At 42.1% G+C, this 24,177-nt stretch overlaps 1 protein-coding gene across 2 annotated transcripts in view; it reads left to right on the top strand.

Annotated features, from left to right (window-relative positions):
- The window catches only part of LOC105938234 (filamin-B), a 78,905-nt gene that overhangs the window by 33,292 nt on the left and 21,436 nt on the right, over positions 1 to 24,177 (top strand). For both annotated transcript variants that reach the window (XM_012879904.3, XM_012879902.3), the window contains exons 5-27: positions 768 to 915; positions 2,074 to 2,192; positions 2,295 to 2,369; positions 2,486 to 2,648; positions 2,733 to 2,933; positions 3,018 to 3,155; positions 4,178 to 4,304; positions 5,603 to 5,739; positions 5,893 to 6,086; positions 6,291 to 6,404; positions 7,396 to 7,539; positions 12,583 to 12,706; positions 14,481 to 14,641; positions 14,734 to 14,824; positions 15,636 to 15,790; positions 18,011 to 18,128; positions 18,321 to 18,400; positions 18,481 to 18,666; positions 18,799 to 19,113; positions 20,164 to 20,281; positions 22,738 to 22,938; positions 23,024 to 23,197; positions 23,913 to 24,075. In XM_012879904.3, the coding sequence (XP_012735358.2) occupies positions 768 to 915; positions 2,074 to 2,192; positions 2,295 to 2,369; positions 2,486 to 2,648; positions 2,733 to 2,933; positions 3,018 to 3,155; positions 4,178 to 4,304; positions 5,603 to 5,739; positions 5,893 to 6,086; positions 6,291 to 6,404; positions 7,396 to 7,539; positions 12,583 to 12,706; positions 14,481 to 14,641; positions 14,734 to 14,824; positions 15,636 to 15,790; positions 18,011 to 18,128; positions 18,321 to 18,400; positions 18,481 to 18,666; positions 18,799 to 19,113; positions 20,164 to 20,281; positions 22,738 to 22,938; positions 23,024 to 23,197; positions 23,913 to 24,075 (3,446 nt within the window). The remainder of the gene's footprint in view (positions 1 to 767; positions 916 to 2,073; positions 2,193 to 2,294; positions 2,370 to 2,485; positions 2,649 to 2,732; positions 2,934 to 3,017; positions 3,156 to 4,177; positions 4,305 to 5,602; positions 5,740 to 5,892; positions 6,087 to 6,290; positions 6,405 to 7,395; positions 7,540 to 12,582; positions 12,707 to 14,480; positions 14,642 to 14,733; positions 14,825 to 15,635; positions 15,791 to 18,010; positions 18,129 to 18,320; positions 18,401 to 18,480; positions 18,667 to 18,798; positions 19,114 to 20,163; positions 20,282 to 22,737; positions 22,939 to 23,023; positions 23,198 to 23,912; positions 24,076 to 24,177) is intronic.

Here is a 24,177-nt window from a genome sequence, read left to right as displayed (position 1 = left end):
GTCCAACCAGGACTTCCTCTTCTGTAAAAACACTTTTCATATTTACAAAAAAAACTTTATTTTGTTTATATTCAAAACGTCTTCACTGAGAACAAAGTGGAATTCCTTGTTTGTGTCACATACTTGGTGATGAAAGCCGATTCTGTATAAAAGATAATTTATTCTGTCATATGAGATCCATTTTAACCATCAGCTTCTTATTTTTCTGCTGAGGGCTCAAAGAATGAGGGTCGTTAATGAACACATAACCTTTGGATTTAAGGTGTTGAAAAAAATGGTATTAGAAGCAGACCAGGAATGAGGAAAATCCCACTACATGTTTTTTACTCAGACAGCATAAGTTTGACATTTATGGAAGAATATGGAGCTCAGAAATGGAAATTGTGCAGAAACACTTGGTTCTGAATGCACTTTGGAAACATAAATGGGTTTCTGGACCTTCACGCTTTCACAAAGATGGTAATTATTGTGAAAAATGGTCCATGCAGAGGGTGTAAAGAGTCTCTGACAGCGACCAGAGTCCTGCTCTGAACCAGGTCCTGATGACGGGGATGTCCTGCTCAGATCCCCTCACCATCCTCTGCAGGACCTGACATGTTGCAGCAGGAGCTCCGTGCAGACTGTAGACATAAACACTGCTCCGTTGGACAGTTTAGTTTCTATTTACTGAAAGTCCTACATGGATATTGTTGTATATGTTAACAGATTGCTGTCCGGCCGGTCGTGATTCTGTCCGTTAAGCCTGGCCTGATGTTTCTGCTCTCCAGGTGATTGCTCCGGAGGAGATCATCGACCCCAGTGCAGACGAGCAGTCCGTCATGACCTACCTGTCTCAGTTCCCCAAAGCCAAACTGAAGCCCGGAGCGCCACTCAAACCCAAGCTGAACCCCAAGAAGGCCCGTGCATACGGACCGGGTAAAGCAACGCACACCACTTTCTCTGTCTGTTCACTGGAAATTAAATTTATTCGCCAAAGTCCTGACCTGATGTCAAAGCTTTGAAAGGAACAGAAACCTTCAGCTGGGCCGTGAAGTGACAGCAGGTTCTTTAATTAAATGTTTCCACCAAATCACACAGTTTTTAAAGGTAAAACCAGACGTGTCGGATAATGGGAACACTGAGGCTGCCGCTCTGACAATGACAGGAAGTGAGTCGCTTAGGTTAACAATGGCCCAAACACACACACAGGGCAGTGATGCCATTTCCCACCTCTGTAATCCTGCAGCGGAAATACTCCGAATAGCTGCAGAGGAGTCACATTAATCCCTCTTTCTTTCTCGCCACACTCTTCCATGTTTGGCTGGTTATTTTTCCAATTGTCACAACAGAGTTTTAAAACATAAGTCATCGCTTTACAGCCTGAAAACTTCAGAACAGTTTTTAGAAAGTCTTCCCTAGGGTTTGTAAATTCGAATTTACAATTATTATTTTTAAGATTTAAACTTGTGAAAATGCTGAATTTTATTTTGCCAATGCTCTCATTGGGGTTCCATGAAGAAAACAGCAGCGATGCTGAATATATGTTTAGGGAAAATGTTAAAATTTTGTAAAGGGGGAAACTTTTTATTTTTTAACCATACGACGAGGAACTTTAATTTTGCTAGTTTTTTTTTTTTTTATTAAGTTAGTTTTAAGTTAAGCAAGTGAAGTGAGGCCTGTTCTCAGCAGCAAACATTTAGTTATATTTTCTGAGTTTACAACGGCAGGGCGGCCATCTTGTTTTACCAGCATGTTTCACAGCTTGGATTTAGTTGGACTTTGACTTCAGGTCAACTCCCAGACAAAATGCTTGAAATAAAAAGTTTTTAAAATATCTTTTAGTTTCTTTTTATGAAACAAAAAGAAGGGGAAAAAATCGATTAATTGTATTTGTTTTAATAAAATCGGAGACTTTTATTTTGAAACCATATCACCCAGCCCTACTCTCCACTCATGTGTTCATAATCTGATGGGTAATTTAATCGCAGGCCGGTTCAGGTGGGTCATGTTGGGATAAAGCTGTCTACATTGAACCCACCATAAATCCATTATTTTTATTTTTATTTTTTTTTTACGTTCTGATGTGCTGTGCAGGTATCGAGCCCACAGGAAACAGAGTGCTGCGTCCTGCTGTGTTCACCGTGGACACCTTCAGCGCAGGTCATGGCCAGGTGATGGTCTACCTGGACCATCCAGACGGCACCCGAGAGGAGGTAAAGATGTCTTCAGAGATGGGTGGGGGGTTCGGGGGGGGGGGGGGGGGGGTTCCTGCCCCGATTAACGACGACTCACTCTGATTACGTCTGTTTAATCAGCTAAAGGTGGAGCCTAACGAGGGCAAGAAGACGTACAGCGTCACCTACATTCCTCAAGTCATGGGACCTCATAAGGTAAGCTGCTGTTAAAAAATGAACCCAAATCATGGCGTTTAACTAGGATCTGTGCTTCTCAAAGGCCAGGTGAACTCTCTGGAGCTCATGAGAGGATAATGATGTTTCTTTTACAGGTGACGGTGTTGTTTGCAGGCCAGCAGATTCCCAAAAGTCCATTTGAGGTGAACGTGGACAAGGCGCTGGGCGACGCCTCCAAAGTAACGGTGAAAGGCCCGGGCATCGAGCCTGTGGGCAACATCGCCAACAAACCCACCTACTTTGACATCTACACAGCAGGTGAGGTGCAGCGACCCGACGGCGTTTCTTCTAAACGGTCAACGAGTCGACTGAAGATGTCTTATCCTCGTTTGCTTTGCACAGGAGCAGGAACGGGAGACGTCACAGCCATGATCCGAGACCCTCAGGGCCGGCAGAACAGCGTGGAGGTGATGATGGAGGATAAAGGTGACAACATGTACCGCTGCACCTACCGCCCCGTGCAGGCCGGACCGCACACCATCACAATCACCTTCGGAGGCGTAGGAGTCCCCAAGAGCCCCTTTGCTGTGGATATTGGACCCGGTGAGTTATTTCCCCCACCCCTTTAGCTTCACTTATTTAATCGTTTTAATAAACTGCTGCCAGTTTACGTGCTCCGTCTGTCAGCCTGCATACCGGGCGCCTGCAGGGCGACCGGACGGGGTCTGCAGCCGTCAGGGTTGAGGGTGAAGCAGGCCGGGGACTTTAAGGTGGACACCAGGAACGCCGGCAGTGGAGAACTGAAGGTGCTCATCAAAGATCCCAGTAAGTTATTTTTTTCTTCCTCCAGTAAACCTCCATAGAAACCTTGGATGATTTTCACATAAATATGATGAAATCCATACAGGAACGCAGGAAAATCGTATCAAATATACAGCTTTTCAGTGATGGGTTAAGCTTGATTTGGAAACATAAGTTTAGCTATTTATCATTAAAAGATTGCTGTTGCAGCTATTTAGTAGTTTTAAAAAAAAAATGGCATGAATTGTTTAGGATTTATTTGTAAATCTTTGAAACCCCCTTTATTTAAGGCTCAAATCTATCTGCACAATTAATTGTTAATTCAATCAACCTTTGGTCTTTTTTGCTGCTGTTTCTGGTTGCTTTTTATTTTGTCCCAGGCAGATGCACTGAAATGCTTCTTATAAAGATTCACATAATCTGCTTGGTGTTGGAAGAATGTTTGTAGTTTTATCCAAATTATAAAGGGATACTTGTATTTGTACTGTGGAATTATTCAATTATAAATGACCCCCTCTCCCTCAGGCATGCATTTGTTTTCTCTAGGCTTGTTGTTGGATCTGTTTTGCGGTTGCTAGCATCTCTGGGCTAGGTTGCTAGCATCTCTGGGCTAGGTTGCTAGCATCTCTGGGCTAGGTTGCTAGCATCTCTGGGCTAGGTTGCTAGCATCTCTGGGCTAGGTTGCTAGCATCTCTGGGCTAGGTTGCTAGCATCTCTGGGCTAGGTTGCTAGCATCTCTGGGCTAGGTTGCTAGCATCTCTGGGCTAGGTTGCTAGCATCTCTGGGCTAGGTTGCTAGCATCTCTGGGCTAGGTTGCTAGCATCTCTGTTAGTTGTAGGTTCTCCAGATTAACAGAAAGGTGGAGGTTGTTGTCGTCGTCAAAATGTCACAAATAAGTTTATTATTCCAACTCTCTCAACTCAAACTTTTTTTTGCCTCAGGAGGGAAAAGTCCCCAAAATCAGAATTTGACGTTAATTTTTTCAAAGATGTTTATTTTTAAGTATTTAATCACATAGTTAAGCATGTGAATGTTTGCTCTTGCAGGAGGCAACGAGGAGCCTGTGAAGCAGCTCTCCAGTCAGGACGGCTCATTCTTCTACGAGTATTACCCTAAAAGTCCTGGCAAGTACACCGTCTCCATCACCTGGGGAGGTCAGCACATCCCCAAGAGGTGAGGAACCGAGCCCTTTTGTTTTGGTACCAACTTTGCAACATTACATAATCTGATCAGTTGAATCTGTAATGGAATCAGATGTTTGTTACAGCAAATTTTGTGAAAGTATTCCTTTTTTTTCAAAATGACTTTCACCAGAAACTGGACTCATCCCAGCTGGGAGGGTTGTCAAAACAATCAATATCTTTTTTATAATAAATACAAAAAAACAAACTAATCATAAATATTAATTCATCAAAAGCGATCCAAATTGTTGCACTTCTAGTGGAAACACACAGCCTCCCTGCAGCTGCTCATCTAACAATGATCAGCTCCTGGAAACTTTGCTAACGTGTCGAGTTTAGCCACAAAAACACACATGCTAACCTCTTTAGCCGACAACGTAAACAAATACGCATTGTTGGGAAGTATTTTCCTGATGGACAGGAAAGGAGCAAAATGCCACATGCTAGCTTCACCAACAAGCTAATTAAATTTTATTTATATAGCGCCCATTCATGAAACATATAATCTCAAGGCACTTTACAGAGTCAAATTCAAGCATATTATACAGATTATACTAATGCTATGAGCTAATGCTCCTGGAAGACATAAGCTAACGCTCCTAGCTCAAATATTAGCTACACGGATAGCTCCTTGACAGGGTTCTGTCAGTCTGGGCTCCCTGTCGAGATTTGCTTCTCAGGTCCGTATCATGTAATTCAGGATAATGTTAACCAGTCTGCTACTAAATGGTGAAGTAAAGCCCCCACCTCCTCTACTACTTGGATTAGGTAAATCATTGGAAGCTAATATAGCTAATGACAACACTTGTCGTTGTTGAGGAGCCAGACTAAAGCTGACAATTGGAGCAGAAAAAAAGTAAAAGCCCTTTGCAACCCACTGCTGTAGTTGATCATTGAAGAACGCAAAATTACTACAAGGGCAGAGATTTCTACATGGCTGAAGCGGAATATGTTTACTTTTTATAAAAAACAGGCTTTGTAGGCTTCAGATTTATGCTCATTTTAAAACAGAACTTTTCAAATGCTGGCACGATCCTTTATTTGTCTAACAACAAATTAACAGGCACATGAATGATACAGATGGTAAAGTTTGTGATAAATTTGAAAATCTTATATTAATCAGAACCGGTTCTGATGGTGTAAAGTGTTTGCTGGAAATCCTGACGGCTGGTTTTATTTGGTGTGGAAGGAGAGTTTTGGATGCATGTTGTAAAAGCACAGAGCTGCAGATTTTGTCTCGTGTGTTTTTTCATCTTCTGACTTATCCTCCCCTCTTTTCTTCATCAACAGCCCATTTGACGTGGTGGTCGGTCCAGAGGCAGGGCCGCAGCAGATCAGGGCCTGGGGCCCCGGTCTGGAGGGGGGCATTGTGGGTAAACCTGCAACCTTTGTAGTGGAGTCCATCGGCACTGATGTTGGAGTTCTTGGTAAGTTGAGGTTCTTCTTTGTTGTGGGGCTGGGTCTGAACTTAAAGTGTTTAGAAGGAACATACACTCATAAATTCTCCAGATAAATCCCATCTCCAGATATAGAATTATATTTTTTACCATCTGCTGCGTTCTCATTTGATGTGTTTTCAGGTTTTGCCATCGAGGGCCCCTCCCAGGCTAAAATCGAGTGCGAGGACAAGAACGACGGGTCATGTGACGTTCGCTACTGGCCAACAGAAGCTGGCGAATACGCCGTCCATGTGACCTGCGATGAAGAGGACATCGAACTCAGCCCCTTCATGGCCCACATCGTCCCTGACAACAACATGAGCCACCCGGAGAAGGTCAGAGAGACTGAACATTTTATTGTTTCCCCTTCAGGCATTTGATCTGCTCTGGTTTGTTCTGAGCACACAACACTGCAGAACACCAAGACGCTCCTTGGAAGCAAAATTCAGATTATACAAGTGATTTATCCATTGTGTATAAGAGTTGGTCCTTTTGTAGTGGAAGACCTTGATCAACTTTATCTTTTCCTCCGGTTTTAGGTCCAGGCTTACGGGCCGGGGCTCGAGCCAAACGGCTGCCAGGTGGACCAACCTGCTGAGTTCACCGTGGAGGCAGAAGGAGCTGGGAAAGGACCTCTGAAAATCACAGCTCAGGTTAGTGTAGAAATCTGATTTCTGTAAAGCAGGGGTGTCAAAATAATTTCTATAATGGGCTACTGTGGCATCATGAAGTCATTAAAAGGGCCGGTTGCACCTGTATAGATAATGTTTTGATTACATAATTACATTTCAGTTAAGAGAGATATAACAAACATGCACAATTAAATAAAAGTAACACCGTAGACCCCGTTTATACAGTTTATCTGCAAAAAAAGTCGATATGGGGGTGAGTTACACTTTAAACTCGTCATTCTGCATCACTTCTTCTCTTTTTAGACATTTCTGGGTTGTTTTAATGTTTTGTGGGAAACCTGACATCTAGTGGCAGGAGGCTGTTACTACACACTTGAAAAAAAACATTCACTACACGAGGCACAGTTATAGCTACTTTATACATTTTAAGAGGATACATGCCTCTACTTTATGACATGATATGCCTTTTTGGGCATAAATTGCCTTTACGGGCCGGGTTTGGCCCACGGGCCTTGAGTTTGGGGGGGGTGGGGTGGCGGGAGACATGCCTTAAAGGATGTCAGGCAGGAATCAAACCTCGGTCAGCCACTTCGAGGACTAAGGCCTCTTTATATGGGTCGTGCTCACTACCCTTGCAACATCGGCGCATGCCCCAAACTATTACAGTTTAACCTTTAAACTAAAACTAAACTGGCTAAATAAATTAATATTTGATTATTTGATCTTTTCTCCATTCAAAACCCGCCTGACGGCTCCGGCTGACCTGCAGCACCTTAATTCCCATTTGACCATTTTAATCCAAAGTTTGCATAATTAAAGCAATAAAATTCTTCACCCTGCTGCTGTGAAGAAGAAACTCAGATGGTTTTTTTGGTGTGTGTTTTTGTTTAAACTCTGCAAATAGAACCGCTGAGAAAGCTAAAATGATCCGATTGGACTTGAACTAATCTGTCGCGTATTTCTTCTGCGCTTGGTCTCACCAGCTTGTCGACGATCTGTTTGTTTTATGCAGGACGCAGAGGGGCTTCCTGTGGAGGTGAAGGTGAGGAGCAAAGCAGAGGGACTGTACCAGTGCTCCTACACGCCCTCCTCCTCTCTGAAGCACACCGTGTCCGTCACCTGGGGAGGAGTCAGCGTCCCCAACAGCCCCTTCAGGGTAAGCAGCCAATCACAGCTCCTCGTTAGCGCAGGAACTGGCGTAACGCTGTTCAAACTGAAGGATGGGGTCGAGGCGGTAAAAGCTGTCAAGTCAGAGCCACGGTTAAACAAAAGCTCAGCTGGGGGCAGAAAAACTAAGAAACCTCTGATTATCATCACGACGTACACCGAGCAGAGGTTCAACTATTAGCACTAGACGATCGGGAGGCCGGCCAGATGAGGTCCAGCATGTCGGCTGCTGGGCTTTAGTGTCGGTTCTGCAGCTTTAATGAACCGATGTATGCACTGGATGTTTCATCATGTTTCATCAGTTTAGCCTCTGAACCCAGCAGGAGACGATCAATAAGTTACTGAACCCTTTTATTGCCGTCTGACTCGGTCATTAGTTGCTTTTATAGAGCATATTCCGCTGGTTCTGCAGAAACTTTAAAGAATACGGATCAATCCATCGGTTTATGCATGAAAAAAAGGATTTATTTGTGTTTGGCGGTGTTGATTTTTAAGTATTTACTGGCGTTACTCCCACAGTGACACTAGAAGGATTTTAACCGAGCAGCTAAAGCTCCGACTGAACCGTTCAGCTAAAAACAAAGTTTCTGACTCAAACGTCCTCATAAATTAAGTCTCTAATATTCATCCACATGTAACTGCTGTCATTTGTCCAACTAATGATCAAAAGGAGTCACAAAAGCTTTTTATTATATGAAGCATTTTTATGTTTTATTCATACTTGCTGTCTGTAACTACTAATGAAACTTGTGTTTTACCCTTTGTGTTATTTTATGTTTCACTCTATATGCACTGACCACACATGTCTGCACTGTGTAACCCTTGTCCATGTCATGTCATTTCATTTTTTTTTTTTTTTAAGTGTCACTTTTTATTGAGCTTCACTCACCTGAACCTTTTTGGACCCAAACCTAATCACCCAATCAAATTATTTTAAACCTGCGCTTTGCTACCACATGACCTCTTTTTACAAGCAAAGATGAATTCATTGCTAGAAGTTAGGATTTAGGTGATAATTTATTGAAATGTGAGGAGTGAGGATTTGCAACTGAGAGGGTCTTTTTTTTTTTTTCTGCTTCACTTGTTTGATCTATTCAATTGAATTGAATCTAGAAAACTCTACTGGAGAGTGAAGACTCTAGAAATATAGATGATCTTTGGTTTTCATATCTTGTACCAACAAAAAAGGACAAATTTCAGCAGGGAGGCCGTTAACTGAAAACATTTTAAAGTTGTGCTAAATAAAATGGACGTAAGCTGAAACGGCGCCACGGTTGGTGGAACTGTTGCCCAACAGGAAGGTCCTGGGTTGTAATCCCACCCTGAGATCTTTCTACATGTTCTCCATGTGCATGGGTGGGTTCTCTCTGGGTACTCCAGTTCCCCCCACAGTCTAAAAACTTGAGGTGTGCATGGCTGGTTGTCCTGTGCAACGCATGCAAACCTCGTTAAACTCTCATCTTTGTTCCTGCTGACTGTTTTTGACGCTGAAATGCTAAGCTAATGTTGGCGCGCTTCCTCTCCGTTTTTATTGTGGTTCTAATTAATCCTGTGTGGAGAAAACTCAAAGAAACGGCTGTTCTGCTTTAACTAAACACATTTGGTTTAAACAAATTAATATTTAATGATTAGCGTTTCAGCAGCTCTCTGCACGCCTCTGCCCCAACATGCAGGGCAGAGATGGCCGACAAGAACCTTTTTCACAATACTTTGACATTTATTTCAATAAAAGTTCTTAGAAGTCCCTTACAATCAGTTTTGGGAATATATTCTCCAACTTCCTGCCAGTGCAGTCAAATCCCCACAATTTATTGCTCTTTAAATAAAATCCTTAAAGTAAAAAATATTACATCTTACAGATGTTGGCCATTTTAGGACATTAGTGACATTAAGTAGTGCCGTTTTATCCTTAAATGGCACACGATAAATGCATTTAATCATATATGTGTATATTTTCTTTTAGATATTTATATCTTTTGTGAAGGTTAAAAATGGTCTGACTGTGGTATAAAATCCAGATTTATTAGATTAACAAAAACGCGTGCGTTGCCTGGAATGTAGTTTTACAAGCCGGACCCAAACGCAGGATTGGCTGAGCTCAGTGGGGGGGGGGGGGAAGAGAGTCGACGATTGGACCCGATTGTATCTGGACGTCATTTGGAGTAACTTTTGACCCATGTAAGAAGTAGACATGACAAACCTTTATTTATAAACACCGAAAAGGAGGGAAACAATTGGAGGTTGATCACCTACTTAACATAATTTGGATTAACTTTTGTCTTTGATCATTGTGCTAAGAATCAAATGACTTAAATCTGGTCTACCTCATGAAAAGGAAATACTTGCACTGTAAAACCCAAAATCACGTTTTACTGTTAGAAAAATCTAGTTTCGTTCATAGCAGACCTGATTAATTTATGATGTGAATTATTACAGGATCGAATCTTTAAAAATAAGGACAGTTAGCTTTAGGTGTTAGCTGTGCTGTCAAATGTTGCCGATCCAAAACCTGACAATTGAGTTATTATATCTACATTTAAAAGGTATTTGGATTTTTAACAAAGCTTCAGATGTTTTAGTTTTCATATTTGTAAAACGGTAGAGATGCAGCACGTTGAGCCTGAAAAATGAGCTTCATCGTTGTTTCCAGCGTCTGAAGGAAAACGGTGTGAACGCCGTCTTCCCGTCACGGCGCTCGTAAAATCTTTGGCCAAGTTGCCAGAAGCACAGGAGCGTAAATCGGCCCAAATTTAGTTGGAAACGGCTCAGAGGTTCAGATAAGTGAAGCTTTCACATCATTTCCTTTTGTTCTGTTTTTTTAAACTGTTGACTGAAAACCTTTTTCACTCATGAAACGCATTAACTGAGTTAATTTTCATGCTGAGAAACGATGATGAATAAGAAATTTGTTTACATCAAACCGGAAGCAGTGACTTTCTGCATCCTGTTTAAGACGATCTAAATGAAATAAGTAATCTCCTTCTGCTGCATCATTAAATCAGAGTGGAAAAGGTTTTATTTGTGCACATATTGTTTGCCAACAGCTCATCTGCACTAAATCTTCTCTTGAATCTTGTGTAAAAACACATCTCAGTTACTCGGTTTATCAGCTGCCCTCCTTTTATCTCTAGTTAGGTGTTCCCAGTTTCGCCTGCAGCGTAAGAACGTCTCATGAGAAAGTATTTGCACATCGCTCAGGAATTTTCTGATGATGCCAACAGAAATCAGGAGTTGGCAGAGGCATCTGAATTATCTAAACGAGGAACAGGACAAGTATCGGCGTATTTAGAGAAGCTTCTGCGTGGTAAAAATCTTTGTTTTTGATCAGATTTAGCGATTGGATTCATTAAGGTCCAAAGATCATTTCAAAGGGTCTAAATCCTAATTATATCACCGTTATTGAACTTTCCTGTTGAAACAGTTTATGGACAGAAAATGATGTGCGGCTGCAGATGCATAAAAACCGTCCTGGTTGTAAACGTATCTCGGACCAGTCTGACACAAGACTGCATGTTCTGCATCCTGTTCTGGTTCCGACTCGTTTTTAATGTTCAAACGGGCGTGAAGGACGGCTGATAAACCGTAACTGGTGAGAGGGCTTCATTTTCACCGCTGCACTCCTCAGACTGACCTAAAGATGCCGTTTTTACGTCAGTCTGACCCTAAAATCAATTAAAACTAGCAGCTTCTGGTGAAAGAGGCTCCGTTTTATTAATGTCTGTTGGTTTTTGTTTTCTGAGCGCTGTAACGTGTTTACCCAGAACTGATTTACTCACTGTACTGAAATTATTTCACTTTAATCAGCCAATCAAGTAAAAGTTCAGTTGGTCTGAAAATAAACTTTCATTTAAGTTTTTCACTGTTGTTTGACTCTTTTGTTGTTTTATTATTATTCTCCATTAATTAAATGATGCACTTAAGAACATGAGATGCTGATTTTGCCACTTGCAAAAAGGAAGAAAAAAAACGACTAAAAACAGAATGATGTGGTGTTCGTAGTAAAAGTCAAACCCCTTAAATATAAATGAATATTTTATCTCAGGCAACCAAAATCTACCTCAGTTGAGCTTTTTAACACTAATGATTTTCTTTTGATATTTTAATTCACCAATATCGCTTTTTAAAATCCTAACTACTAAATCACTTGTTTTTATCACCAGTTTCTGAAGGTTTTTAAAGCTGTAATTCGTAGATTTAATCAAACTAATAACAGTAAATCAGCTTCCAGTGCAGAACCTCCCCACACTGCAAAAATGGAACTCAAAATAAGAAATTATTTCTTAAAATGAGAGTATTTTTCCTTTATTTGAGCAGGTAAATAAGATTATTTGCCAATGGAATGAGATTTTTGCACTTAAAATAGGAACAATTTATCTCTATCATCTTTTTTCAAGTGAAGTATATCTAATTATCTTATTTTAGGGGTAAAAATACTCATCCCATTGGCAAATAATCTTATATACCTACTCAAATCAAGGACAAATACACTCAATTAAAGAAGATTTTACTTATTTTTAGTTCTTTTTGCAGTGCAGAGTTTTGGGTCAGTGGTTCTGTTCACACCAACTAGGAGCTTCAGAAGAAATCATAAGCATCGAGGTAAATAAATTGCAAATGCATTTTTTTTTTTTTTTTTTTTTTTTTTTTTTTAATGTAATTGTGAGAAATAAACGATTGCTAAACCGGGTTGCTTTACTGTTGGTGTTCAACTGTTATGATTCTGGTTTTGTTTGGGTCAGAGGCTTGGATCATTCAGATCGACGTCTCCTAACACTGTTTTTTTTTTATTTTTATTTTTTATTAAATCTGGTTTTAAGTTTTTTTTTTTTTTTTTCCAGCATCATTCTCATTTTCACTGCTGTAGCATGAGAACGGGATCGACCTGCATGGATGACAGGAAACATTCATTATGTGGCGACGGGAGCGTTTCTGCCGGCGTTTGTTTGAAAACGGCTCACGAGTTGAGACGGTCGCCCCCTGAATCGCCACAAACGTTGAGCTTTGATTAACGAGCCGTAATGTTTGTCTGCAGGTGAACGTGGGGAAAGGAAGTCACCCCAACAAGGTGAAGGTGTTCGGTCCCGGAGTGGAGAGAAGCGGGCTGAAGGCCAACGAGCCGACGCACTTCACCGTGGACTGTTCAGGAGCTGGAGATGGTAGAAAACACACTTCTTCTTCTTCTTCTTCTGGCTTTCAGGGGTCAAAGGTCACCTGTCCCCATGTAACTCGCCATCGTTATACTTCTGACCCTCCTGAGCAGTTTAACTCGCCTCATCCATCAGTGAAGCTAGCTCTCAGATATTTAGGTTGTTCTTTATGAACGTTTGGCCATTTTGCATCATTATGTTCAACTACCAACACTGTTGTTCTCCTGCACTGTTGCGTCCTTATCACTGCTGCACTTTATATTGTAATGTTGTTTTATTTCAATTGCAATCTCATTACATTGTCGTAAGCAGTAAGTTCTTGTAGAAAGCCAGCAGAAGCCTAAGAAATGGGTGTTAGAGATAATATTGCATGTGGACAGTTTTAGTTGCTGCTTTAAATTACTTTCTAGACAGATGGACAGATGCATAAATACTTTATTGACACTGAGCTATATAATACACTGGAGTGCTGATTTTGCCGAAAAACTGAAGTCACTGGCCGCCATCTTGCTACTCCCTACTCTCTCAGAATCCCACAGGATTTGGTTGCAACAACAAGCAGTTTTCTGGCTGAGTGAAAACGTTTCACAGGTAATTCTACAGTCAGTGGATGTACTAACACTATCAACTACTAGGAAATTAGGTGCTGAAATATTTTACATGTTATTCATATTAAATATATATGTGTATATGTATATATGTGTATATATAAGTATACATATATGTGAATATAAGTTTTTGTATATTGTTATTTTTATATTTATAAATGTTAAACATATATATTTAGGTGAATAAAATGCAAAATATTTCAGCACATGACTTTCTCATTACTTGATAGTTTTAGAACATAACATAAAACTATATGGCATTTGACATTTTAAAAGTCTTAAGCCCCCCCTGACCATGAGAAAAGCCTCGTTATTCGATGCTGTAGCGCACATATTCCCTAGTTACTGGAGGGAAATAGGGAGTACCAATATGGCGGCTGGTGGCTTCAAAGCGACTCGTTCAAACAGACGGTGATTAGCACTCCAGTGTATTATATAGCTCAGTGTTTATTGATCCCCTAGAGGAAATTCAGGTGTCCCAAAAGCTCACCGTTGTAAAAACCTAACATGCAACAACAGCAAGCAATCATTAAAAGTTTGAGCAACGGCTGGAAATCAAAGTATTCAAAAGTTCATAAAAGATGAAACTGTGATAAATAAGTAAATCTGCTGTTGAAAAACTAAAACATAATAGTACTGATAGTGGTGGTAAAATTATGATTTAAAAGGAAAAACGATTTAAAAATGTAGATTTTATGTTAACCTCAGTTGAAGCAATGTTGAAGGTCAAAGTTCAGCCACTGACGGAAAGAAAACCCTGAAATGCTTGGTTTGTTAGCAAAAAGATTAATAAAAACTTTAGTGGAAAAGCAGAAGTGAAAAGCTTGTCATCTTCTAACACCTTGGTGAATGAAACTCAAGTGTTTGTTTGGGTTGTGGAGCTGCAGTAGTTTTTTTGTGTGTGTTGCTATATAAACACAACAAAAATAAATGGAGGGACATTTTTCTTCCAGCCGTCTGTAGTTTCTCTCTCAGTTTCTGCCTTCGCAGTTTCATCTGTCGGCTTCATTCTCAGAAATCCTCCTTGTTCTGTTCACTGCTTCTTGTTCCTGAGAAACCAGCAGCATCCTCAGTATTTCAGACCTCCGGCTCCCCCTGGAGGCGGAAACCGTCTCTACACTGAAATGTTCAGCAGGCCTCCTGATGCGCTCCTGGTTTTGTTCGCCCTCTCTTAGGGGACGTCAGCGTGGGAATCAAGTGGGACTCCAGCACAGACAGCGAACAGGAGGCCGACGTCGACTTTGACATCATTCCCAACGCCAACGACACGTTCACCGTCAAATACGTCCCCCCTGCTGCCGGCAGGCTGACTGTGAAGGTCCTGTTCACCGAGGAGGTACGAGCCGAGCTCTGCGGCGGCAAGCTGCCGGGGGTTTTAACGTTTTAATGACTGACGGGTGATGCAGTTTATTTATGGATCATTTGCAGGAAGTCCCTCAGAGTCCCTTCATGGTGAAAGTGGAGCCGTCTCATGATGCGTCGAAAGTGAAAGCCAAAGGTCCAGGAATCGCCCCCAGCGGTGAGTCTTCAGACTTTCTGCAGACTCTGAATGCTTTAATCCAGGGGTGTCAAACTCATTTTGGTTGAGGGGCCGCATTCAGCTTAATCTGATCTCAAGAGGGCCACACGAGTTAACTCATTGCAACATTAAATAGAACTAATAAATGTGGACCTGTTGTTTTTTTTATATTAAGTTAATTTCACTTTTACACAATATATCATGAATAACCTCAGCATTTTTAAGAAAAGTATGTGCAATTTCAACAATACTTTTACTCAGTTAAACATTTACTTGTGCATTATGCATAAGAACTGATCAGTGATTATACAATGTTGAAAAACATTTATTTGCATTTTTTGGAACTTAAAAACACTGTCCTGCATGACAAAATACATCAAACGGATAAAAATTAAGAAATTATTTAAATTTTTCCACACCTGAAGCTTAATCTGCTAATTAAAACACAGCGCCCCTCGTGGACAATATAGGAACTGCATATTTTCAATTAAAAGAAGTACATGTTTTTTTCAGTAATTGTTTTATCATTCTCTTCCTTTTATCTTGTCCACTTGTGAAAGTCAAATCTGATGAGCTCTTTGTGGCATCTTATTGCCACATTGCCAGACAAAACACTGGAAAAAAAATAAATAAAAAATAACGATAATGCATTTAGCCACAGGGCCGGACTAAATTGTTCGGCGGGCCGGATCCGGCCCGCGGGCCGTATGTTTGACACCCCTGCTTTAATCTCTACCGCTCGGGTAAAACTATTTACTACTGGAAGCTCTCTGCAATCTCTGAACCCGTCTCTGTCCGCTCACCTGTGCAGGTGTGGAGAGCGGCAAGCCGACCCACTTCACCGTGATCACCAAAGGAGCGGGCAAAGCTCCGCTGGACGTTTCCTTCTCCTCATCAGTGAGAGACTTTGACATCATCGACAACTACGACTACTCCCACACCGTCAAGTACACACCTGCCCAGCAGGTACAGTGGTCTGCAGAAAGTATTGACACCCCCTGAACTCCCTCACAGTTTTAGGTTACAGCCACAGACCTCAACTTACTGGGAGTTTAAATCCGCTGGACATAGCGGTGCCTAATTAGGAAGTGGAAAAAGAATATCTGGTTTATAACATTTACTGTTGCGGTTCCAGCCGTAGGACTTTAGCATTATCTCTTAATCGGCTTTGCACACCTGGAGGAACTAAATTTCGGACTATTTGGAATGCCCCTGTAAATATCAGGGTTTTTTTTTGGGTCTGGGTTTTGACTAGGCCATCCCGTTGTAGCTGTGGCTGCATGTTCAGGGTGGTTGTCCTGCTGAAAGGTGAACCTCCTCCTCATTCTTAGGTCTTCTGCGGCCTTCAACAGGTTTTCTACCAGGATTTTCCTATTATTAGCTCCATTTATCTTCATCCAAGCTCTTAGCATGTCATCTAAAAAAAGTCCAGTTTTGGTTTGATCTGCTCAGCAAACCTTCGTCTACATGTTTGTTTCCCCTGTTGGCGAATGGTAAATAGGATTTCTTTAGATTTGTCTAGGGTTGGACGATAATTCATGGATCGATAGACATTTATTGATTTGAGGGGGGAGAGAAGGGTCAATATAAAGTTAAATAGAATAACAGTTTTCCTTTCTTTTACGTTCTAGCCATGTAGGTTAATATTCATTACATCCTAACAACCAATCACAACACAGACCCAGGAAGCCCCGCCCCCTTTAAAGGGTTCAGAGAACGTGTTCCTTTTTTTTTTTTTAAACTTGCAGCTTTGGTAAAAAGTTGGTTGAATAAAGGGTTGAGTTTGAATTCAGTGTTTGTGTCTTTTATCTAAATATAGGTTGCTGAGCAACAGCATAAAATGGCCAGGGCTGCACTTAAAATGTTTTGAATTTGGTAATTATTGATTAATATGATTTCTGTTTTATCAGTTTTTCCCCCCTATATTATCCAGCCCTAGTTTTACCTCTTAAAATTTCCTCTTTTTCCATAAAGGCCAGGTTTGTAGAATCCACAACAAAATTTGTGGATTCGCCCACCTGAGCTGTGCATCTCTGCAGCTCCTCCAGTGTTCCCCTGGTCCTCTTTGCTGCAGATCTGATTGATGCTCAGATGATGGTTTGAACAGAGCTCTAGCAGATGCTCAAAGCTTGGTGTATTGTTTTATAGCCTGACTCGTCTGCTGGTTCCCTGGTCTCCCCGATGCACAGATGCATCATGACGTTAGAGGGGGGGGGGGCATTTCTTACCAGTGTTGTATAAAGTACTGAAATCTCCGAGTCAAGTAAAAGTACAGGTACCTCTCCAAAATATGACTTTGGTAAAAGTTCAAGTCACTGACTGAAATGTTACTTGAGTTAAAGTCTTAAAGTATCTGAAATGTCTTGTACTTAAGTACGAAAATTACTGTAAAAAGAGATGTACTCAAGTAATGTAATAAGTATAAGTAAAAAGTAAAACAAAGCAAATGCAGTTTGAATGACTTTTTTGGTTTTGGTAAACTTTAAAAGTCAAATTCACTTGAAATAATATAAACAGCCAAGTGCAGGAGAAATTTAGACCAAGTTTAGACAGAAAATACAACCTTTTTGTGAGCTTTCAGTTTTCCTTGTTTAAGTAAGATCAGTGCTATGCACTTTAAAATTGTACACAACCAAGTGCAGGCAGAATGTAGACCAGGGGGTGTATACTAAGAACATGGTTAATTGATAAACCAGGTCCAGCCAACCTACAGGAAGTGGTAAACCTGCTAATAGATACACCTGCAGGTTATCATTTAGTTCAGAAAATTAGGACTCTCTGCTATTAGATGCTCTACCTATACCACAAGGTTAATTTAACCTGCCCTAGCACTGACCCAGCTTCTTATCCTGTTGGTGGTGATGAGCAAACCCAGGCAAGTCCCAACTTTGTCGCAGTTAATCAGTAGGTGGGGTCAAAACACTTGTTCCTCTCTCTCTCTTTTTGTAACGAGTAACTAAACCAAACATTGAAAATGTATTGGAGTAAAAGTATGCAATGAAGTTCAGAAATATAGTGAAGTAAAAGTAAAAGTTATCAAAAGATTTTATACTCGTGAAAAGTGTAAAGTACTCCAAAATATACTTAAGTACAATAGTGAAGTATTTTTACTTCATTACTAGACAACACTGTTTCTTACTGTGTGCATTCTGCAGAATCAAGCCTGCATGTTCTGTTGCTCTGCAGGGGGAGATGACCATCGTGGTGACGTTCGGCGGTGACCAGATTTCCAACAGTCCCTTCACCGTCGGCGTTGCAGCGCCGCTCGACCTCAGCAAGGTCTCCGTGGGCAACCTGGATGCAAGTAAGGAAACTTTGTTTTTTTTTTTAGGGGTTTGTGACGAGTTTGAGGTGTGAAACTAAGCAGAAACGTCAAGAGGAATCTCATTGTGACGCTGTCGGCTGCTTTTGAGGCGTTTTTTAAAGCGGAACGGAGGCATCAGGAAGCGGCGAGTCGTACCTGAAGGTGTTTTTTTTTGTTTTGGATGTGTTTCAGGGGTGGAGGTGAATGAAGCGCAGCAGTTTGTGGTGGACACAAAGGGTGCCGGAGGTCAGGGCCAGCTGGCGGTGGAAGTGGTGAGTAAGAACGGACCGGTTTCGTTTCTGTAGCTCTTTCACATTCTCACTAGCTGAGCTGACCGCCGTTGTGTTTCTAGCTGAGTCCGAGCCAGCGAGCGGTGCCTTGCAAAGTGGAGCCTCAGCCCGGGAAAGCAGACGTCAGCTTGGTCCGCTACACCCCGACGGAGGAGGGGGTCCACGCTGTCAACGTGACCTACGACGGACACCCCATACCCGGGAGCCCCTTCACCGTGGAGGCCCAGCTGCCTCCAGACCCCAGCAAGGTGAGCTTCCTGTTCAGGTTCTGGTCTTTTTTATCTCAGGCTTTAGCCCGAAAAAAGCTGCATTCATTCAGTTTGAAGTGCAAAGAGGGAAGATTATTATTAAAAATGATAAGGGGCGGTCTTTTGTTCCAGGTGAAGGCGTTCGGACCCGGTCTGAAGGGAGGTTTGGTCGCCAACCCGGCTGAGTTCACCATCGACACCAAGGGCGCCGGAACCGGAGGTCTGGGCCTGACGGTGGAGGGGCCGACGGAGGCGAAGATCGAGTGCTCGGATAACGGCGACGGTACCTGCTCCGTCTCCTACCTGCCCACTGAGCCCGGAGAATACCTGGTCAACATCCTGTTCGAAGACGTCCACATCCCCGGCTCGCCGTTCAGAGCCGACATCCAGATGCCCTTTGACCCCTCCAAGGTGGTCGCCTCGGGGTCCGGGCTGAAGAGGGCGAAGGTGAGGGCCTTTTCTGGGGCGTTGGGGTAATTGTTGGTGCAGCAGAGATATCATAAGGGATGATCATAGACATAATATAAGAGTAGAGTAGACTCGTCATTAGGCAGGTTCTGCCTATGCTGCGATGCGTCAGAGCGTCCGCCATGTTGAATGTGGCAAATCTGCAGTTACTCAGTCACTTAAACAGTATCAGAGGGACTTTAATCTCTGAATATACTTTGTATTCGTACTATTTTTGCTTTTGTAATATTACAAGTTTATTTTCGTATCCCTTTAGCTTCATTCTCCTGAATTTATTCTCCTAAAGAATAAAAATATTTAAAATAATCTAACCTGGCCCTATTACTCCAGGAGTGAAATAATTCTGCAAACTGACTATTCTGGAAATGTTCCCCCTTAATTCTTATAATATGACGTTTTTATTTCTTTTTTTTTTTTTTTTTACTTGATTGTCCTAGGTCTTTTTTTCTCATATTATGAATTTTACCTCTTTAATACTCCCCCAAATTGTCTGTTCCTAAAGGGTCACATGTGACCCTTTAGGTCACATGTGAGTTATTTTATGAAATAATGAAGACCACAATGTTTAGATTTAACAAATTGATCCTTATGTTCATAGCACATACACACAGATAGATAGATAGTGAAATCAGGCCGAATACATTTCCATTCAGCACAGGAATGAGGCATCTTCTCTCATCCACGTTCATTACAACAGAACTTTTTTACGTATATGATGTCTATGGGGATGATGACTGTTGATGAAATGAGATGTTAACCATTTATTCACGTTTGTCTCCATCTAAGGAGCCCAGAAGGAAGCAGTAAAAAGCCTCAGGTCTCATAAACTGCAAACCATTTGTAGATTTATGTTGCTTGGGTTTAGTCCAAGTTTCGAAATAATAAAATAGTCCTTTTTTTTTTTTTTTTTTTTTTTTTTAGTTCAGCCTCGACTCAAGGCCTGAATCGAACGCCGCCGCGTTGCCCACCTGCAGCTTCTGTCGCTGTCTGCAGAACTCCTCACTGCTTTCTCTGTAAATGTCTCTGCAGGTCGGAGAGATCAGTGTTCTGAACGTGGACTGCTCCCGAGCCGGGCCGGGCCAGCTCAGTCTGGAAGCGCTGCCGGAGTCCTCTCTGACCAGCACCGATGGTCCTGGACCGGGTTCAGGTAAAAACCGGCTCACAGACGTCCAGTTGTGTCCATAGAGTCTAAGTTTGTTAGGCCAAGAAGCTGACAGCCTTCTAGGTCAATGTTTTCATTACTTAGGAAGCAGGAAGTAAAACGGAAGTTCATGCATTTTATAAATTAATGCAATTTAATACAAACGTTGATTTTTATTAAGCTTTTTGTGACAAAAATCAACTGAACATCCAGTTAAAGGATTCGTAAGTCTGAAAAGTGTCCTGCATTTGTATTTAGCCGTTTAATAAAATCCAGTGGTTCCTGATTAGACCACTTCTGAAGGCACTTGGTGGCCAGCTGGGTGATCGAATCTCAGCGTAAATCTGGCGGTTCTGTTTATGGCCTCAGATTTTAGGGAGAGTGCTGGCCTAGTGGTTAGAGAAGTGCGCTTGCACTCAGAAGGATGCAAGTACCTGGTTCAATCCCCACTGCCTGCACTCTGGGTCCCTGAGCAAGACCCTTAACCCCAGATTGCTCCCCAGGCGCCGCACAGATTCAGCCCACTGCTCCCCAAGGGGATGGGATAAATGCAGAAGTGAATTTCTCCATTGTGATATGAATTAAGTATAAATTATTATTATGAGGTTCTGTGGAGAACGTCAGAGAACAAACAGCATTGTGAAGACCAGAAAGTTCTTCTCCAGTTTACAGCAGGGTCAGGTTCAACAAAAACATGCCAGAGCTGATTAACCCACCACCTGCAGACCTACCAGGACACAGACATCCACCTGGACTGACAGGAGAGCTTTAATCGGGATAATCTTGGATGAAAACTGGCTGGAGGCGGCAGAAGATTAGATCCTCCGGTGGAGGTTAAGCTCCCAGGAGGACGGTGGCGGTTTTTCAGAATGGCCTAGTCAAAGCCCACACCTAAATTCAGTTGAAAATCTGTGGCAAGATGTGAAAATCGACGTTCAGATGTGTCTTCAACCAATTTGACTGAGCTTAAGATGTTTTAGCTGGAAAAACTGGTTTAAAAAAAAACTTTGTTTATAGATGTAAAAACTGGTGAGCTGAACACAAATCCATGCCACAGTTTCAGATCTGACTGTACAGCTTTTTGTAGAAACATGAACGACACATAAGGTCAAAATTAAATGCATTGGAGTCTTGTGTAACCATGTTACTGACTTTCCAAAATTTCAGTTTCGGTTCTAAAGGAGCCCAACGTCATGCTGGGATGCTACTGAACACAAACTGAAGTTTTAATGGGAAAAATTGATCAAATTCAAGTCAAAAAACAACAAACAAGTGAACAAAATTTATTCTATAAACCAACTAAAAGAACCAGAACTGCTTAAATCACAAGGCCTTTCAGTTTGCTGTTTATTTCCAGTTGTGTTAAATGTCCTGTTTAAGATGGTTGTGCTGGGAGTCCACAGGCCCGACCAGGTCACCAGGCCTGGGAGGTGCTTCATTCAGAGCGGAGCTCGCCATCACAGCTTTTACAGCAAGAGGAAATCATCCCAAAATAATCTGACACAAAAAGAGGCCAAAAACAAACACGCATACAAATACACATCCATGTGGCTGTAAAACACTTTAAATTACCACAACAAATGTTTAGTTTTGCCTTTAGCTATAGCTTTAATCTTAAAAAAAAAAAACAATGTTGAAAGAGAAATTATTTTATATTTTTTAATATAAAAACACACAATGGATGGTTGTTAAACTGTTAATTGGTCCAAAGTTTTCTGATGGGCCTCTGGTATCGGTGGTAGCGCTGTTAGCTTTATAAGTTAATTGTAAAAGGTTGTAAACTGAATTGATGAAATTGGTTTTAATGCCCAAATCTGTGAAATGTTTTGTTCAGTACGACTGAACACCGTCAACTTGTAGTTGATTGCGTGCGTAGGGAGTTTTTAAAAAGTCCAAAAGCTTCTCAAACAAAAGAGAGGGAACAGGAAGTGACATGACTTGCTGTGACCATTTATAGTCACCGCAGGAAGCCATAAAGAACCCCGGATCACACTTGTGAGTGTAATGCCTGGACGTTTTTCCACACTGCAAAAACGGAGTTAAAAATATGTAAAATGTTCTTAAAATGTGTGTTCTGGTCTTTGATTTGAGCAGGTAAATTATACTATCTGCCAATGGAATGAGTATTTTGGCCCATAAAATAAGATAATTGGACATACTGCACTCGAAATAAGACAATGGAGATGAATTGTTCCTATTTTAATTGCAGAAATCTTATTCCATTGGCAGATCATCTTATTTACCTGCTCAAATCAAGGACAAATACACTCATTTTAAGAAAACGTTACTTATTTTTAGTTCCGTCTTTGCAGTGCAAGCTGCTGTTTAGTGAACAAATGACTAAACTTGTAACTGGTTTGGGGACGAGTGCTGAGTGTGTTACACCAGAATCCAGATCCAAAGCTATCTGCAGTGTGCTGCCAGAATATGTTGTTTTGACGTCATTTTCCTCTATATTGCAGGTATGAAGGCAAAGACGGAGGTTGTGGACAACAAGGACGGGACCTACACGGTGACCTACGTCCCCCTGAGCTCCGGCATGTACACCCTGATGCTGAAGTACGGAGGCAAAGCCGTCCCGGGTTTCCCAGCCAAGGTGATGGTGGACCCTGCTGTCGACACCTCCAAAGTCAAAGTGTTTGGACCTGGCGTCGAAGGAAAAGGTGCAGTTTCAAACGTTTTTCACCATTTGTGTTGAGGCTAATCTGCGTAAAATGTCAGAGTTTTGAGTTTAACGTTCCTTTGCAGACGTTTTCAGGGAAGCGACCACAGATTTCACAGTGGACGCCCGTACTCTGACCCGGCGAGGAGGGGACCACGTGAAGGCCGAGGTCATAAACCCGTCTGGAGCGCTGACCGAGTGCGTGGTCACCGACAAAGCCGACGGGACCTACAGCGTCGAGTACACTCCCTTTGAGAACGGTAACGCTGCAAGTCGAGACTGGAGCGCTTTAAGCCGGGCGTACACTGTACGATATTTTTCAATCGTTGTATTGAGATGCAGCTCAAACTGTACGATGAAACCTCAGGATTTAAAAGTTCACAGGTCTCCATCTCTGTTCTTACTGTATGGCTCTGATTATCTGACTACTCACACTGTACGTCTAAAAACCACGTCGTACCCGTAGAGAGATGGCGCTACTCGGACTGATCTAGCCGGAAGCCAAAACGTAAACAGTAGAAGAAGAAAATGGCGGAAGTGTCGATGCTCTTTGTTAAATATGTGGCTCACTAGAATGAAACGCTGCCTTGGTAATTCTACGAGTTTCTCCTCTGTAGTTTGACTCCATGTCACACGCACCGCCGTCATGCTTCTCTCTCCTGTATTTTCATCTGAGAAGAATCTCCTTGTTTGCACATGCTCAGTACGCGAGGTTGGGGGAAATCGGCTCGTAACTCTGCTTCACCAGCAGGAGGCGCTCATGATCTCCTCAGGAGGGCCGACTGGATTTCAGACATGTTTGATTTTCATTCGACTGGATACGACACGACGCTGTTATGATCCCGATCCAAAACAAATTCTTGCACAACTCCAAGAATCTCCCCAAAAAGGGCAAAAACTCGTACAGTGTACGCCCGGCTTTAGCCGTTGGGCTGACTCCTCCGTTTAATCAAGCTTCTGCTCTGGGTATCCCAGGTGTCCATAGCGTCAATGTTCTCTACGACGACGCTCCGGTTCCCAAGAGCCCGTTCAGAGTTTCTGTGACCGAGGGGTGCGACCCCACCCGGGTGGTGGCCACCGGCCCCGGGCTCCAGCAGGCCCTGACGGACCAGACAAACACCTTCAACATCATCACAAGGTGCGTCAGAACGTCAAATATCACAAACCGTCCAGGTGAGATGGTGTCTTTGTTCAGCCTGATCTCACTCTTCATGTTTCTCCCCACCCCACCTAAACCCAC

The sequence above is a fragment of the Fundulus heteroclitus genome, chromosome 20 (genome assembly GCF_011125445.2).
Source record: "Fundulus heteroclitus isolate FHET01 chromosome 20, MU-UCD_Fhet_4.1, whole genome shotgun sequence".
NCBI lineage: Eukaryota > Metazoa > Chordata > Actinopteri > Cyprinodontiformes > Fundulidae > Fundulus > Fundulus heteroclitus.
The sequence above is the reverse complement of the archived record's forward strand: the minus strand, read 5'-3'. Positions and strand labels throughout refer to the sequence as shown.